General features: G+C 48.6%; 1 protein-coding gene across 1 annotated transcript; it reads right to left on the bottom strand.

The window, feature by feature from the left end:
• Positions 1–18,075: 18,075 nt before the first annotated feature.
• LOC119298109 lies at positions 18,076–18,836 on the bottom strand. The gene is made up of 2 exons (XM_037575626.1): positions 18,453–18,836; positions 18,076–18,291 (listed from the first exon to the last, which is right to left on the bottom strand). Exons 1-2 carry the CDS (start codon positions 18,748–18,750, stop codon positions 18,266–18,268), a joined length of 324 nt encoding a protein of 107 aa, XP_037431523.1. The 5' UTR covers positions 18,751–18,836; the 3' UTR covers positions 18,076–18,265.
• Positions 18,837–19,222: the final 386 nt, after the last annotated feature.

Raw genomic sequence — 19,222 nt, 5'->3', positions numbered from 1 at the left:
GTTGAGTCCGCCTCCCCCTTCGGCCCTTTCGACAGAGCCCGGCCTGGCTGGCTCCGGCTATTTATGGGCCCGGAAGGGGTCGGTTCCCCCTTTTCTAGGGTTTCCTGCCTCCGCTGCTGATCTGCGACGGCGCCGTTTCCCTATCCGCCGCTTTGTCAGATCCAAGCCTCTCCCTCCCCTCCTCCTCCCCTTCTCGTCGGTGGTGGCGATGGACCGCTCCCGTGGGTCCTCCAGCGACGCTGTCTCCGGCCTCAAGCGGGGGCGGGACGGCTCTGGCGACGCCGCTGCGGATTTGGAGTTTGAGGCGTCGCTCCGCGCCAAGCTCCAGGCTTCGCGGTCGGAGGCGGGTGCCGCTTCGCCGCGTGCGTCTGGTTCCGGGCCGGTGGCTTCTCCGCCCTTGGCGCCCGCAGCTCCGGTGCATGTGGTCGACCCTTGGGAACAGGCGGCGCGGGGGAGCCGGGCGGGATCTTCGGGCCCCTCCTCGTCTCCTTCCTCGCTTGCTCCCATGGGTGGGCCGCCGCGGGTGCCGACGGCGGGCCGTCCCGCTTCGTTCCTCGTGGTGGCTCTGGGGCCCCGGCCCGGCGTCCGGTTGGCCCTGCGGCGGGACGTGGTGCTGGCGCGGGTGCCGTCGGTGGTTCTTCTGGAGATGGCATCCTCCCTCCGCCGCCTTCTCGTGGTGCGAACTATAACTCCTCTCACTCCCAGGTTTCTAATCCCATCCTCACCTGCTTCGCGTGTCATCGCCCTGGCCATTTCCAGTCTCGGTGCGAGAACCCTCCTTTTTGTCTCATCTGTAGGGAGGATGGACACCTAACGGTGGACTGTCAGAGTAGGATCAAGCCCCCCTCCTTCGTCCATTTTGGGATTGGCCTCCCGGGTTGCTCTTTTTTTGCCATGGACAAGGAAGTCCCCGCAGCTGCTCCCATTCCCTCCCTGTCCAACGTGGGTGTCATTACTGTCCAAGACAAGCGTATCTCTTCACAAGCCCTCTTGGATGAACTTCATATGTGGGATGAAGGGGGTTGGGACTGGCAGATCCGGCAGCTTTCTGATTTCGAGTTTGCGGCCACTTTCCCCTCTAAAGAGAGTCTTCGCATGATTCCTTCCTGTACCAGTTTCACTCTCTCTGTGAATCAACTTGTTGTATCGGTCAAAGCGGCTTCCAACGGATCCAAGACCATATCTCCTCTGTCTGATGTCTGGGTGCTCGTTGATGATGTGCCTCCCAGCTTGCGCACCGCGTCCTTCTTGATGGCTTTTGGGGTGCTTATCGGGAAACCTATTGAGGTCGATCTTGCTTCGCTGTCGGTTCTGGGTCCTGCTCGCCTTCGTGTGTGGTGTGTTGATCCGATCTGCATCCGTGGTTCCGTTGATGTCTTCCCGGCGGCTGGTGGCTTTCATCTTCGAGTTCGGGTGGAAGGTGCTCCTGGTGCGGTCGCTCCTCCTCCCCCCTCCTCCCCCGGCCTCGGGTGACGATGACAAGAGCCGGGAGGGTGGGGGGGTCCTGAGGACTCGTTGAATGGCACGGATCCCCGATTCACCCAGTCTGCGTGGGATGGGCTTTCTCCTGCTGAGCAGGAGCTGATGAAGGACTGTGCTCCGGATCCGGCGGGTGGTGGGGTTCAGGGCTCGGTGCCTGGTACGGTGGCTGGTCCTGCGGCCGCGGCTGCTTCGAAGGGCACCCCCTTGTCGGGGGCGTGCTCCAACATGCCCGTGCGCCCCACCTCCCCCTCGCTGTCCGGCATTGAAGATCTACCTCCAGTGGGACCTTCGGCGACCAAGAAAAGGAAGAAGTCCTCGGTGAAGAAGTTTTCCGCGCAGAGCCGGGCCTCGGGGGACTCCAGGCAGTCGGCGGCTGGGCTCTGCCGCCGTTTGGAGGCGGACCTGGGGGCGGCTTCGGGCCCTTCTTCGGCGGCGGCTTCCCCTGGTCGGGCCCCTCCGGTCCCTGTGCGCTCTCCTGCCTCGACCGCTCGCAAGAGTGGCCGCGCCTCCAACAGTGGCGAGCGCGTGGTGGATCGGGCGGCTCGGCGTGCGGCGGCGCGTGATCTTCCCCCCTCAGGTTTGGATTCACCCTCATCTCCTTCCCCCCCTTTGGCTCAGTCTCCTGTTAGGCTTGTTTTACCCTCCCATTCCGATGAACATCTCCTTTCGATATTAGCTGATGTTGGGATATGTCTAGACGCTAGCGTGGGTTCTCCCTCCTCTCTGTTGCAGTTGATTCGTGCTAATGAACGTGCTCAGGCTGATATCGCCAAGGCCAAGGAGGCCGGGACTGGGATGGATGCCCCTCTGGTTGTGGCCGGAGGGGAACCGGGCGAGGTTGCTAGGGGGCAACTGTCTCCGGTGCAGAAGCGCGGGGCCGGGAAACGTGCTAAAACCTGCAAGGCTCCGTGCAGGTCGAGCTTGAGAATTAAAAACCTTTCCCTAAGATGAAGGCCCTGTTTTGGAACATTAGAGGGTTCTGCGCTAGGGGGCGCAGAGACCAACTGAAGGACTTAATGCGCGCTGAAAGAATTGATTTTATCGGGCTTGTTGAGACTCTTAAACCCTCCTTTTCTCCTTCTGAACTATCGGCAATTGCTGGGATTGATAGATTTAGGTGGAATTTCGCGGCCTCTGTTGGTCAGTCCGGCGGCTTTCTTCTGGGCACCAATAATGTCACCTTTGATTTTGTGGCTTTCGACCATGGTATATACTGGGCTAGTATGGTAGTTTCCCTACGTTCCAATAACACCCTCCTTGAACTTATGGTAGTATATGGTCCGGCTGATCATTCCTTGTCACAAATTTTCTTGGATGCGATTTTTACTAAAATTGATGCCTGCCAACTGCCACTCCTGATTGGGGGTGATTTTAATCTGCTTCGGTATCCTTCTGATAAGAGTTCTGTCAATTTCTCCTAGGTGCGGGCCGAGGCTTTTAATGCTTTCATCAGGGACACGGCTATCCGTGAGATCCCGAGGGTTGGGGCCCGCTACACTTGGACCAACCGATAGACTTGTCCTATTCGCTCGGTTCTTGATAGAGTTTTTATCTGCCCTGCTTGGGATGGCCTTTTTCCTCGCTGCTCACTTCAGGCCCTCCCCATCGTCGGGTCCGATCACGCTCCTCTCATCCTTGACGATGGTCTCTGCCCTAATGGCTGCCAAAGATTTCAATTTGACGCGTCCTGGCTTTTAGTGGAAGGGTTCCCCGATATGCTGGCTCAGAAGATCTTGGGCTTTCTTACCTCCCCCCATCGTTCATTTGGCCCTATGGATGACTGGCATTATGTTTCTTACTCCCTATGCAAGTTCCTTAGAGGATGGGCCAAGAACCACTTTGCTGAGTCGAGGCGCGACAAATCTAGGTTGAGTGCTCAAATTAGTGCCCTCGACTCCCATGCGGACAATGGTGGGCTCTCGGCTACTGAGTGGCAAGTTCGCTATGGCCTTGAGAAGGAGCTTCTGGCTATTCATCGCCAAGAGGAAGTGTATTGGAAGCAAAGGGGTACGATTAATTGGACTCTTAAGGGTGATTCTCCCACGGCTTACTTTTTCGCCATTGCGAATGGCAGACGGCATAGATGTTTGATTAACAGCCTCATTATTGATGGTGTTAGGGTCTCTGAACCGCCGGTCATTCTCCGTCATGTAGTTTGGTTCTTCTCTAACCTGCTTTCGGCTAAACCAGACCTCGGATTCGCGCTAGCCCCGGGCTTCTGGGCTCCCCTTGATAGGATTTCTCACGCTGATAATGAGCTTCTGTTGATTCCCCCTTCTGAGGAGGAAATTTTTGATACTATTCGGACGGCTAATTCTAATGCGGCTTCAGGCCCTGATGGTTTCTCCATTCCCTTCTTTCGACAATTCTGGCCCCAACTAAAAGGTCTAATTTCTGCTGTCATCCAAGGGTATTGGCTGGGATCGGTTGACATTTATAGACTTAACTATGCGGTTCTCTCCCTCATCCCTAAGGTCAAGGGTGCGCATATGATTTCTCAATTTAGGCCGATTGCTTTAATCAACAACTTCGCAAAGATGCCTGCAAAGGGCATGGCCACTAGGCTATCTCCCATTGCACATCGGACCATTAGCCCTTTCCAGTCTGCTTTCATCAAAGGGAGGTTCATTTTGGACGGGGTACTTTGTTTACATGAGATAGTTCATGACTTACGGGTGCGAGGGACCAAGGCTGTGGTTCTCAAACTTGACTTTGAAAAGGCCTACGACTCGGTTAGCTAGAAATTCCTTCGGCAAGTTCTTTTGGCTAAGGGCTTTGAGGGGCCTGTTATGCAGCGCTTGATGCAATTGGTTTCTGGGGGGCACACGGCTGTGGCTGTCAATGGCCAAATTAGCCAGTTTTTTGCTAATGGCAGGGGCCTCAGGCAAGGGGATCCAGCGTCCCCTTTACTCTTCAACTTTGTGGCTGATGCTCTATCTCGCATTCTCTCTCGAGCTGCCTTGGCTGGTCATATCACTCCGGTGAGCTCTCATCTCATCCCTAATGGCATCTCTCATCTCCAATATGCGGATGATACTATAATTCTGTTGGAACTTAATGATAATAGCCTCACCAATCTGAAATTCCTTCTGCTTTGTTTCGAAGCGCTCTCAGGTCTTAAAATCAATTTCTCTAAGAGTGAGGTTGTAGTGACTGGGGTCTCGGACGAAGAGGCGCAGCGGGTGGCCCATCTTCTGAACTGCTCTTTGGGATCCTACCCTCTCAAATATCTAGGCCTCCCCATTTCCCCGCTTAAACTTTTGGCTAAAGACTTCGCTCCGGTGGTTACCAAAGTTGGCAACAGAGTTCTCCCTTGGCGAGGGCGATATAATACGCAAGCGGGCAAGGTCGCCCTTACTAACTCCTGTCTTTCTTCGCTACCTATGTTCTTAATGGGATTCTATCTTCTCTCTAGTGGGGTTCATAATGGTTTTGACAAGCATAGGGGTGCTTTCTATTGGAACGCAGCGGACAATAAACGTAAGTACAGGATGGTCAGATGGGACATTATATGTCGCCCCAAGGCCAAAGGGGGTCTAGGCATTATTAATACACGAGTGATGAATACTTGTCTTATGATCAAATGGTGGTGGAAGATCTTGACTCTTGAGGGACTGCCACCCTGGCTCTCTATCCTAAAAGCTAAATATTTCCCCTCCTCGAGTCCTATGTTCGCGCCGGCTGCGGGTGGGTCGCAATTTTGGCATCAACTGGTTAAAGTCCGGCCGATCTTTCGGTCCCTTGTAAAATTTGTAGTTAGGAACGGTAAGTCTACGCGGTTTTGGCTTGATTGGTGGGTCGGGGACTCCACGCTGGCTGTTGCTTTTCCGGTTCTATTTTCATATTGCGATGATACTGAGGTTTCTATCTTTGAGCTCTCGGCTAGGGGTTGGGTTCTGGATTTTCGTCGTTCTCTTTCTCCTGAAGAGTTGGAAGATTGGCAGCGCCTTACTGCTTGCTTCCCCCTGCTCTCGGAGGAAGAGGGTGCCGTGGTGCGGCCCCTCTCCTCTTCGGGGCGTTTTTCGGTTAAATCTGCTTACTCCAAGCTTATCCCTGGGGGGCGCCCGGTCAAGTTTAAGCATGTCTGGTCGGCTCGAATTCCTCCTAAGATCAAGATATTTCTCTGGCAAGCTATCCGGAGTAAGCTTCCGGCGGCCGATCAGATTAAGAAAAGAAACGGGCCGGGGTCCGACAGGTGTGTGCTTTGTGGGGCACGGGAGAACACCGAGCATATCTTCTTTCACTGCTCCTTAGCTAAACTTATGTGGAGTTGCATCAGACTCTGGTTACATGTAAATTGGTCCCCTTCCTCCTTTGAAGACCTGAGGCATTATGTCAATCATCTTTCTGGCCATTCTAAAAGAGTCTTCTTAGTTGGATGGGCTGCGATTGGCTGGTCGTTGTGGACTACTAGGAATAAGTTCTCGATTGAACATATTTTTCCGGCTAATCCTGTCAATTGCTTATTTAAATCCAATGGTTTCTTGCAGCAGTGGAGATTATTGACTAAAGAAGGGGACCTCCAGGCCTTCGACGCCATGCTATCCAAGATGAAATCTACGGCGTCTGGGCTTTTTCGGCTTTCTTTGAGGACGGCTTCCTGAATGCTCTTTTGGTGTCTGGTTTAGGCTGGCCTGCGTGCCATGTAAGGCCGCTGGCCTTGTAATGATACTTTATCTTCTGCGCGTGATACTTTGTTGGGTGCTGTTGTTGGTCATATACTCTGCCTGGTGGCTTTATCTATAAAGTCGGGCTCTCGCCTTTTCTCTAAAAAAAAAAGATGCGAAGTTTGTGTAAATACGACACGACCACGGAATCATCGGTGATGCCGCAGCCCCACGCTGTCATGCATTGCTCGAAATGAGTAGTACTGATGAGGTAGGTGTACCGGTAAGGAGGCAGCAGCGTGATCAGTGGCGGGAGCTCTTCGAGGTGGCGCGTGAGCGGATTTAGTAGTCGAATGTTGGTGCGCTTGTGGAGCAGGAAGAGGAGGCCCTCGGACGTGCGCCCAAGTGTTTCGTGGTCGCGGAGCTCTGGAAGATCAAGTTTTATGCACTCGCCGGTGGAGACGTTGAGGAAGCGACGGCGGTGGGAAGGGGCGAGTTCCGCCTGGAGCATGATCCACTGCCGAGGATGGCAGCGTCGGTCAAGGCCGTACACCCGCGGGTCTGTCGTGTGGCGCCTCCAAGGGTGGCACACGGCGCGGAGGCGGACATTGCCGGCCACGTCGCTGGCGAGGACGCACTCGGCAACAAGACCCGCCGGCCCATCGGCGAGGTTTGCCCAGTCCCGCCTGCAGCAAAAGCAAAACGGATCAGAAGTGTAGGGACAAACCCCTGGCCAGCTCACCACTCATCTCCTCTCACTCTCGCTTGCTCGGACGAAAGTGGTAGAAGATGAACAAACTTTTCCAGCGACGAACGCCCCGGCCGCCGAACGGCCTGTATATATGTTGGCTTCTATTCAACTCAACTACATACATGAAGGTACACACGCACACACGCAGCACAACTTCGGAAGAACTCTCACATCGACCGGACGTATACCACGATCTTGATGAAGACTACATCTTCCTTAGGCTCCTCCCCTCGGCTCATACCGCAGCCGTGGCTCGGCAACACATCGGCGCACCTTCACCAATACATATGGGTTGGATTTTTATACCCGTGCACACACACCTGGATAGCTACCACGCACGCACGCACACACTGACTTGGCTTGCCGCTACATGCACTCGGCCACACGGCAAGTTACGCACGCACTAGCCTAACAGCCACTAACCCATGCACTAACTACTCACTGGAATCTCTCCACGATCAACAAGATCCGGCTGTGCAGCTAAGGCATGTTCAATGCCTAGGCGCTTGCATGGGCGCTTAAGGAAATACAAGAAAAGAAAAATCGTGTAACAGCGGTGTTAGCGTCCAGTTCTTCAACGGCAATGACAAGGTACAGGTACTTAACAGGACGCATTCTGTGTCATATCTCGAAAGAAAAAACGGGCTAGCGCCTGGGGCCAGAAGTAGCGTCGACGCTAGCATGAATCCTGGGCTTAGCCGGGAATAGGAAAAAACGGCCAGGATATTAGGCTTAACTACTGGGGATTTAATCCTAGCGTCCAATCTAAGCGTCCCTGTTGTAGCTGCCCTAACAACCATGCATGCATCAGCACAACGGCTCGGCCGCCACTCACGCACGGCTAAGTCAAGATTATAGCTATCAAGAAGATCAGAAACGAGTGAAGAAACTGAGTGAAATGCTAACGAAAATCGGCCGGCCGGCCGCTCCTAACACTCGCTTAGGGCCATGCGGAGCGGCGGAGGCTGCGAGTGCGCGCGTGCCCGCTGCGTCTTCTGAGATTCCGATGGAGTCGCAGTAATACTCTTGTACTGTGTCTTGTAGTATTTGGCGATGTCGCTCCTCTACGAATCCTTCAGCTGGCCCATGACAAAGCAATATAATCCCCGATAGATGGCGCATGGACGATGTACAGGCCAATGACATGTGGTGCCAAGAACGAAAAACCACGCTACTTCTCAAGCTGTATATTTTTTATTTTGATAAGAGATGAATTTTATTAACTCAAATGAAGCATCAAGCACGATGAGTACACGCCTACCTCCGCATAGCTAGTATGCATACGTCCAAATAAACACGCTGGTAAAACGAAAAATCAAAGAGCCCCGTCATGCTCACTCCCACGCTCCTGCAGCACGTCACTTTGGCGCCCGCAGCCACCCCCATTGCCGCCGCCAGCTCTGTTTCTCCGCTTAGCGCCTCCTCGTCCTCGCCGCGGTTCACGCCTGGTTTCCCGTAGCTGCAGTCCCTGGGATAGGAGCTGGTGGCCTCGCTCCAGATCTGCGGCTGAAGGCTGCCCATCCTCTCCCCGCGGCTGATGCGGTCGCCTCCGAGGTTGTCAAGGTTCCCAACAAGCTGAGGTTTGTTGGTATTGATCTAGAGGCCCAATGGGCCAAAACAAAAATAAAAGACCAGAAATAAAGTTACCTTAAAGAGAGAAACAGGGAGGCCACGAACCAACGTTCGTACCCCTCGATCTCAACTTACGCGCCCTGATCGGGGGCACCCTAACCAACTATGGTTTTGGTCCCCTGTCGCCAGCGCACATAAAAAGATGGGGGAGCAGCCGGCACCTACGCTAGACTAGTTCTCATACGGTTTACTCCTGCTCCCCACATCCCTAAACCCTAACCGATCTGGGGGAGCGCTGCACGACGGGAAGATCATCTCCAAGCTCTGCCCCTGTTCCAGGGCAGTGCCGGTGGCGCCCGGAGGGACGCCGCTACCTGCAGCGAGCATCTTCACCGAGCCTGCATCAAGCCTGCATCGAGCAGGCACGGGACTTCGTACCGTCGACACCAATGACTGCTTCCATTGGTGGTAAGAACCTAATCCATCTCTCTGATCTGTGCTATTAGGTGATCTAATGCCTGGCTTACGATCTGCTAAGTAGATTCTACGGGATTATAAATCTAACAATGGTATCAGAGCATGGTTAAGCCTAGATTAGATCCCTAAGATGATCTGTTTAAGTTTGATGATCATGATTACGACCTAGTGATTAAGGTTAGCCCTCTGTTAAGTCAAGTCCTAGGGTTAAGAGGTTTCTATTTAAATGACTAATCTGCTACTGGATCAATGCTAGTTCCTTTATGATTATCAACAAATTATGTTAGTTTACCTGTATCACGCTTCTGCTTCAAGTAAGATTAATTAGCGCTGGTTTTGTTTCATGTTAAGAATATAGAAGGAGGGGAATCAGATGAATCACTCTTTTTCCCCTAATTATGAGAAACCCTAGCCCTAGAATTTTTTCCCCATTCAGAAATCCCAAAATCAGAGTTAAAATGTTGAAATTAAGAGAAAAAGGTGACGGGCTCACCCAGATGACGCCGGCTTTCGGGGTCCGCACGGCCGCCGCCGTACGCGCACGCCATGGCCGGGACGCCGCCGCCTTTCAGGGTGGCGCGCGGAATGAAGCAGCAGCCGTCGCTGCTGCGCTCACGCACGCGCGCGTCGCCTGGCCTCCGCGCCTTGCACGCCGTCGTCGCCGCCGAAAGCTTGCGCCAGCGACCGTTGGCGAAATGCCCCGCAGCCGCCGCCTGCTCGCTCCACCGAACGCCGTACTCGCGATGCCCGCAGCCACGCTCGCCGGAGGAGCGCGCCGGACTCGGTCTGCGGCACGCTGCTCCGTCGAACGCAGCCACCGCGCCGCCATGGCCGTCGTTGTGCGTCGCCGTTCCAACGATTGCGGGAACGAAATGGGGAATTGGCCCCTAGGGTTTGACCCTCGCTCGTTTTGCTCCGTGCGGGATGATCGCGGCCATTGGCGCGATCGGATGGCCGAGAGCAACGGGTGGCTCAGGGCAGGCCTTCGGGCATTATACGGGCCGCCTTCGCGGCTGGGCTTCGGCCCGAGTTGTCTTAGCCCACAGAAAAGGCGTTTTTTTTGTTTACTGGGCTAGGATTTAAAGAGCTGTCGTGGGTTTTGGGCTAAAATTGAAGTTTCTGTGCGTTTTCTATTTATTCAGTGTGTTTCTGTATTATGATTATTCCCAAAATGTTCTTGCACTGTTATAAATAGAAAATTGCCAGAAAAATGATTCTGAAAATTATGGTTTAGTTTTCTGAATGAAATGGAACCAACAAGAAATTTTATTTAGAAAACTTTTATGAAATAATGTTTGTGTCATTTTATGGCACATTTATGTTCATCCCATGGTAATATCAATAAATGGAGAATTATTAATGTTGGAAAATTGATATTACACATGAGATTAATGTGATCATTTTTGTAATATAGACCAACATTGTTTTACATTTTTGAATCAGTCCGTTAATTCCTTATTATTTTCTGCCCAACAGTGATAGAATTTGGAGTTAATTTTTGCATGAAAATTGATCAAACCAATGTAGGTTAATTTTTGTGCAATTTAATTTAATTATGATGTTCTTTTCCTTTACTTATGATATTTCGAAACATGACAGCTTCCGGTTCTCGTGGCCTCGAGATCGAGCCACTTACTGGGAATAACTTCCAATCGTGGAAGAACTTGTTGCTTTTGCACCTCGGATGGCATGAGGTTGACCTTGCACTGAGGGAAAGTAAACCAGTGGAACCTGCAAAGGGTGCCACTGGGTATGCTGAGCTTAAGAAAGATTATGATAGTAAAGTTGAGAAGTGGGAGAGGTCAAACAGAATGGCACTCCTAATTATGAACTCCTCCATCTCGACTAAGATTAAAGGGGCTATTCCTGCCAATGAAAGTGCCGCCGAATATTTGAAATCAGTGGAAGAACAATTTAAGGGCTCCGAGAAAGTGTATGCAGATGAGCTTTTGCACAAGCTACTTGCAAAATATGACGGGCATGGAAATGTGAGGGAGCACATCTTAAGTATGAGCAATGCCGCGGCAAAGCTTAAAACCATGAAGTGTGACTTGAACGAAGAGCTTCTGGTGCTCCTAGTTTTTAGGTCACTACCCTCACAATTCAATCCATTCAAGATAAACTATAACTCTCTTGAAACCAAATGGAAACTATCTGAACTCATTGCACATTGCGTTCAGGAGGAAGAGAGAATGAAGAGTGAGCAGAAAGATCAAGCTCTCCATGTTAACTCTGCAAAGAGGAAGCATGAGAACCATGCTCATAACAATAATGTGCCCAACAAAAAGCAGTATTCCAAAAAGAATCCTCCAAAGCCTAAGCAATGCAACGAGGCAAGTTGTTCATGTCCCGCACCTTCAGCAGCTACTTCAGTTAATCTTACAAATGCCGCTGGAGAAAGACTTTGCAATTTTTGCAAGCAGCCAAATCATTTCAAGGCGGACTGTCCAGGTTTTCTTAAGTGGCTGAATAAAAAGGGTAAGGATGAGATCACTCTTTTAGATGAATCTCTATATGTTGATTTTTCTAAATCTACATGGTGGATTGACTCAGGTGCGACTATTCATGTCGCGAATTCTTTGCAGGGATTCCATATATGCCACACCCTAAAGGGAACAAGAAGACTTAACGTCGCGAATGGGAAGGAGGCTGAAGTTGAAGCCGTGGGCTCCCTCACCTTGAAGTTGCACACTGGTTTCCTACTTCAGCTCAAGGACGTTCTTTATGTGCCTACTTTGAGTAGGAATTTGATTTCAGTTTCATGTTTAGATGATTTTGGATTTCATTGTACCTTCGGGGAGAAACAATGTTTTTTAAAGTATTGTAATAAGGATGTTGGTCTCGCCGTCCGACGAGGCAAACTTTATATGTTAAATCTTTCCGGTTATCCTATGTGTCTGAATCTCTGCGAGATGAATACGAATGAACACAATCATAAAAAGAATGGGAGAAGTATCAATCCTTCTTCGAAATTGTGGCATCATCGCTTGGGCCACATTTCGAGAGGGAGAATGGAACGATTGATTAAAGAAGAAATACTTCATCCGCTAGATTTCTCTGATGCGGGCAATTGTATTGACTGTATTAAGGGAAAATATGTGAAAACAATTAAGAAAGGAGCAGTAAGAGCCACATCGGTCCTTGAACTTATTCATACTAACATATGTGGACCTTTTAACGTAAAGTCTATGGATGGTTTTGATTCCTTCATTACCTTCACAGACGATTTCTCTCACTATGGCTACATTTACCCCATACATGATCGATCCGAAGCTTTGGACAAATTTAAGATTTATAAAGCCGAGGTTGAAAATCAACTCAACCTAAAGATCAAAGTAGTGCTGTCTGATCGCGAGGGAGAATATTATGGCAGGCATGCTCCTTATGGGCAAATTCCAGGACCGTTCGCAAAATATCTTGCTGAAAATGGAATAATTACCCAATATTCAATGCCTGGTGAACCTCAGCAAAATGGCGTAGCTAAGCGTCGCAATCGCACTCTTATGGATATGGTACGTAGCATGCTTAGTCATGTGAACTTACCAGTAAGCCTTTGGATGGAGGCATTGAAAACAGCCGCACACATCCTAAATCTTGCTCCAACTAAGTCAGCACCGAGCACACCTTACGAGATGTGGGTGGGAAAGAAATCGAGCTTGAATTACTTGCGAGTGTGGGGCTGCCCGGCTGAAGCTAAAGTATTCAATCCACATATTAAGAAATTGGACCCAAAGACAGTCAGTTGTTTTTTCATTGGGTACCCTCATAGAGGAAAAGGATATCGCTTTTATTACCCAGGTCATACCACCAAGTTTGTGGAAACCAGGCAAGCGGTGTTTTTTGAGGATAATGAAGTCACTGAGGTTAGGGCAATTGATCTTGAGGAGAAGCGGGTGTACGTTCCATCCCCGACTATCCAACAGAACTTTATCCCTATGCCTAATATGCATGAGACACCTACTGGTGATCCCGAACCTGAAGTGGATCCTCAATCTGATGAGGAGCCTCAGCATAATGAAGATCCTCAGCATGATGAGGATCCTCAGCCAAATGATGATCCTCAACCCAATGATAATCGTCAACCTTCTCGGGAAAGAGAAAATGCACATACTAATGAGCCTATGAGAAGATCACAACGGGAAAAGAAAAAGGCCATCTCTAGCGATTATGTCACTTTCATGTGTGAGGATGAAAATGACATAGGGAAGGCACAAGATCCGACCTCATATAAAGAAGCCACTAAAAGTGAAGACTCGTCCAAATGGTTGGTAGCCATGGAAGACGAATTGAAATCTATGAGCTCGAATGATGTTTGGGACTTAGTAGAAGTTCCTGATGGAGCCAAAAGGGTAGGCTGCAAGTGGGTCTACAAAACCAAATATGATTCCAAAGGGAACGTCGAAAGGTTCAAAGCAAGACTTGTAGAAAAATGTTTTACACAGAGATAAGGAATCGATTATAAGGAGACCTTCTCGCCTGTGTCATCCAAAGATTCTTTCAGAATTGTCATGGCACTTGTAGCTCATTATGATTTGGAGCTGCATAAAATGGATGTCAAGACGGCATTTCTGAACGGTGACTTAAAAGAAGAAGTTTACATGACTCAACCTGAAGGTTTTGTCGTGGAAGGAAAAGAACACATGGCATGTCGTTTAAAGAAATCCATATATGGCTTGAGGCAAGCTTCAAGGCAGTGGTACCTCAAGTTCGACGAGATTATTAGAACTTTTGGTTTTAAAGAGAATGAAGTGGACAACTACATATATGTTAAATTTAAAGGCAGTAGGTTCACATTTTTAGTCCTATATGTGGATGCTATTCTATTGGCTTGCAGCGATAAAGATATGTTGCATGAGACCAAGAGATTTCTGTCCTCAAAATTTGTCATGAAGGATCTCGGTGAAGCCTCGTATGTCCTTGGCATCGAGATTCATCGAGATAGGTCCAAAGGAACATTAGGACTATCGCAAAAGGCATACTTTGAGAGAGTACTAAAGAAATTCAATATGCATAAGTGCTCTTCCTCACCTGCCCCCATAGTTAAGGGTGATAAGTTTGGGACTTTCCAATGTCCGAGGAACCAAAATGAAACTGATCAGATGAAGTCGGTTCCTTATGCTTCAGCTGTCGGAAGCATCATGTATGCTCAAGTATGTACACGCCCTGACTTAGCTTTTGTAACCGGGATGCTTGGCAGATTTCAATCTAATCCAGGACCGGACCACTGGAAGGCCGCAAAGAAAGTCTTGCGTTATATGCAAGGTACTAAAAATTTCATGCTTATATATAGAAAGTCCGATAACCTGGAAGTTATTGGTTATTCAGACTCTGATCTTGCCGGGTGTGTGGATAGTATGAAATCCACGTCAGGTTATATATTCACACTCGCTGGAGGAGCCATATCGTGGAAAAGTTCCAAGCAAAAGATAGTTGCCTCATCTACGATGATGGCAGAATATCTAGCATGTTTTGAGGCCACCGGGCAGGCTGTATTCCTAAAGAATTTCATTCCCGGACTTAAAGTGGTTGACAGCATTTCCAAACCACTGACATTGTACTGCGATAATGAACCCGCAGTTTTCTATGCGAATAACAACAAGTCAAGTGCTGCTGTCAGGCACATTGACCTAAAGTACCATGTTGTTCAACATAGAATCCAGGATCAAACCATTAATGTTAAGCATATCAGTACGACACGTATGCTTGCGGATCCGCTTACTAAAGGCTTACCACCCAATATATTTCGTGAGCATGTAGCCGACATGGGATTATTGGAAGCCTCTTGATTCTGGAATTATGGGACCGCTAATATAAACCACTCCCAATAAGAAAAATGTTTCCTTTTTGAAATAGGATGTGTGCTATGAATATTGAGGTTCAATGGCTTTTCATCGGCTGTTGTAACACCTTACTCTGGTATATTATTCCTATGGAGAATGGACAAAAGTCATTGAGCCTAACGATCAAGGAGGAGAATGTTGGTATTGATCTAGAGGCCCAATGGGCCAAAACGAAAATAAAAGACCAGAAATAAAGTTACGTTAAAGAGAGAAACAGGGAGGCCATGAACCAATGTTTGTACCCCTCGATCTCAACTTACGCGCCCTGATCGGGGGCACCCTAACCAACTATGGTTTTGGTCCCTTGTCGCCAGCGCACATAAAAAGATGGGGGAGCAGCCGACACCTACGCTAGACTAGTTCTCGTACGGTTTACTCCCGCTCCCCACATCCCTAAACCCTAACCAATCTGGGGGAGCGCTGCACGACGGGAAGATCATCTCCAAGCTCTGCCCCTGTTCTATGGCAGTGCCGGTGGCGCCCGGAGGGATGCCGCTACCTGCAGTGAGCATCTTCACCGAGCCTGCATCAAGCCCGCATCGAGCAGGCACGGGACTTCGCACCGTCGACACCAATGGCTGCTTCCATTGGTGGTAAGAAACTAATCCATCTCTCTGATCTGTGCTATTAGGTGATCTAATGCCTGGCTTACGATCTGTTAAGTAGATCCTACGGGATTATAAATCTAACAAGGTTTGACTTCAATGTAGATTTGCTAGGGATACGCCCCCTCCCCATTCATGGCGCCCATTGACCCGACATCAAACCCGCTCCTGCTGCTTCATTCAAGTCCTTGGCGATGCGTGCGGAGCGGCGTCCCTCGAGCCCTGTGCTGACCAGGGACGGGTCAAGAGGAATTACTGCGGCGGAGGAGTGGCATTTGGTGCGAGCACCATACTCTCCTCCCTAGGGTTAGAAGAATTTCATCAAGCTAAGGGAGCGTGAGTGCCACTGATGCCTCTTCATTGGCCATTGCAAAGCAGATTGTGACAACCCCTTCACATGAAGGCGCTGGCAGTTTGGACACAGGGCGAGGGGCTGCACTAACACTCCCCCTCCCCTTTGTCCTCTCCATCGGCTTCGGTGACTGCTGCTGGGAACGCGCTTCATCGACCTGCTACGCCCCCTGCTGGACCTGTGCTATGCGCCATGCCACGACGTGACATTCGGGTGGGAGACCCGTCGCTACGTCCTGAAGAGGGGAACATGGTGATCGTTTCCTTGCCAGAGATGGAGGCAAATGCAGCATGCATGGCGTCCCTGGGTGCCTTCCTCTAGCTTGGGGGAAACATGCCCTCGGTGAGCCCCGCCGAGATCCAAGAAGCCATCTGCGTGTAATTTGGTGTCAGTGGTGTCAAGGTTGTTTCTCACTTCCAGGAGGATTTCTTTGCTTTGTTTAACTACCAGCATCACTGTGACAAGGTTACGACAGCGCCGGGGCGGTCCCACCACAATGGGCACATATCAGTTAGATTTGATGCATGGAGGCCCGGGTCACTTAGAATACCAGCATCACCTAGTTACAAAGTGTGTTTGATAGCACACAAGGTATTCCTCCGGTATTAGGGACCGACATGATCTCATGGTCTAAGGAACATATACTTGACAGGGAGAAAACTGTAGCAAATAACTAAGTGATACGATCTAATGCCAAGCTTACGGTTGGGTCTGTTTATCACATCATTCTCCTAATTACGTGACCCTGTTATCAAATGACAACTCATGTCTATGGTTAGGAAACCTTAACCAACTTTGATCTATGAGCTAGTATAGTAGAGGCTCACTAGGGACACTGTGTTGTTTATGTATTCATACATTTATTTAAGTTTCTGGCCAATACAATTCTAGCATGAATAATACATATTTATCATGAACAAGGAAATATTATAATAACTAATTTATTATTGCCTCTAGGGCATATTTCCAACAACCCTGGCTTATATAAGATATGACCCCCTGGCATTGCAAGATTCATAGTCGGCTACGTCAGTGTAGGGGAGTCTTCGGCGGATACGGATTCCTTGTCTTGAACGACAAGGCTCATCGATTCTTCTTTGTAGAGCGCCATGGGCCAACATAGTGGCCAAGGGCAGAACCGACCTAGGGGTTCCTAGGACGGCAACCGATCAACATGGTGAGATACCCTTGGGCTGCAACATTGTTAGTAGCCCATGAACTGGCCTTGAAGATTGGTTGCACCTACAATAGTGCCAACCTGCACATCATCTTTGGTTCTCTGAGGTTGAAAATGGTTCTATGACACCCTTAACAGCAGTTGTTCGTCGCCGACCTCCTATGACGAGACTGTTTCCAAAGTCAGACGAACCACTCCGATCTTGAATTGCCCTTAGGATTACAAAAGTCCTAGTTGGCTACGTTGGTGGAGGGAAGTCCTCCACGAATATGAATTCCTTGTCTTGAACGACAAGGCTCCTTGAATCTTCTTTGTAGAGCACCATGAGCAGACATAGTAGTCCAAGCAGAACCAACCTAGGGGTCCTCAGGCCGACAACTGACATGGTGAGGTACCCCTGTGACGTAACACCATCAATGCCCAAGAACGACGCATACCTTTTGGACAAGGACTAGATCCTTGTTTTCCAAATCTATGCTATACACATCATAGAGAAGTCCTACCCGAGGATCCCACCTAGTCTTACATGGGTCTACATGGACATCAACAAGTCCAAGCCAATGAAAGTCCAAGTAAAAAAAGAGCTAAAAGGAACCTTAAGTGGTCCTATCTGCTAGTCAAAATAGTTCACTCGTCGGGAGAATGAGAGTCTCAAGGCTAGGCCTAGTCGCTAGTCGAGTTAGTTCTGCCATTGTGATCTCAAAATAGGATTAAGTCGCGCTCCAATGAGGTGACCAAACTATTACTATTAGAAAATTTTGTGATGGTTGTATCCTTTTTCAAAATATATTAAAATTTCACCAACTCATTAAAAATATAAGATATATGATAGTTTAAAATCTGGTAGTGTATATAATGGACAACACGTAAATTGCATGCATCACAAAATCAAAGTGATATGGCACAATCGAACTATATCGGATTTGTTGGCGGATTAATACAACTAACTGAATATGCCACTTATCTTTCTCTTCCCTTCCCCCTCTGTCTCTTCACTACCTTTAGCAAATTAATTTGTATATGGAGTTTTGAATCAGCTAGGAATTCAGGTTACAAAGGCTAGAAATTGGTTGAGTTCAGCCATAACTACACCCATCAACTTTGGAGGTAAGAAGCATATGAACATTGTTGCTTTAACAACACCGATTTCTTCTAATATCCTTGATCCCTTCACTAGCCATGAGCCATAAATAGAACCAAACGAATGATATATGAACAAACACAATTTAGAAAATTTGAGGAGAAGACTTTATTCATTATTTGTCTCATACATGGCGCTTAACATAAACTATCCTAAGCACAACCTCATCAATTACAGATCTGAAAGAGAAGTTGTTGTGAGGCCGCCAGCCACATGAAAGTAAAAACCAATGGTTCTCCTCCCACGACTAAAATAGCATCACTACGCCAGAGGTGGGAAAGTGTAACCTGCATCAATCAGTTTGACCAAACATGTGATCAGAAGAGCACAACATGCATATAAATTGGTTAACTAATAACAAAACCGTGTGAATTAGAAGAAAATTTGATATCAAAACTGCATGCAAGCAATGCCCATCATTGTAACTCCCTTAATATATTTCACTTACTTCCGCACTTGTAGCCACGTGGGAATGGCTTCTTGCAGAAATTGGCAACATAGCCGACCTTCTCCATACACCATATCTTTTCTTTCTCCTTGGTGAGACCGGCACAAAGGCATGGGATGTTCGCCTTCTGCCACACAGCACAACACGCCTTCGATGGGTCTAGCTTTGGCTCTGCTGGCCATTTCGTATACTGGCTGCACTCCTTGATCATGTCCTGTCGGTCACCCTCGCATTCATCCGCCGACACGGCCACCGCAATGGCGAGGATGATGAAACATAAGCACATGAGTTTCGCCATGGCTATTACTATGCTACACCGCCTTCTTTTCCCTTTGTTGTTAGAATGGTGCAATATAGGATTTGTGTGGCTTCTTTGTGAATGTGTGGGATACATGATTTTGTTAGCTATGGTTTGGTTTATATAGCCTTGTTTGAGATATGATAGGTACATTAGGTGTATATCTTGAAGCTATAGTACCGTATCAAAATATTAATGTGTACATTAATTGCACATCCAGAGGCTACACCATACATTACTTGTATATCTTGAAGACAGGACATTGCATTAAATAATGAATGTGTGCATGAATTCTATATGTACACACTATACATACATCGATTGTGTATATCTCGAAGATATGCAATAACATTGAACACTAAATGTGTTCATTAATTCCACATCTACATGTTATGCATACATCGGTTGTATATATCTTGAAGATATTGTTTTCTTCAAAAAATGAATGTGTACATTTATCGACAAATCTATA

The sequence above is a fragment of the Triticum dicoccoides genome, chromosome 5A (assembly GCF_002162155.2).
Source record: "Triticum dicoccoides isolate Atlit2015 ecotype Zavitan chromosome 5A, WEW_v2.0, whole genome shotgun sequence".
Lineage (NCBI taxonomy): Eukaryota > Viridiplantae > Streptophyta > Magnoliopsida > Poales > Poaceae > Triticum > Triticum dicoccoides.
The sequence above is the reverse complement of the archived record's forward strand: the minus strand, read 5'-3'. Positions and strand labels throughout refer to the sequence as shown.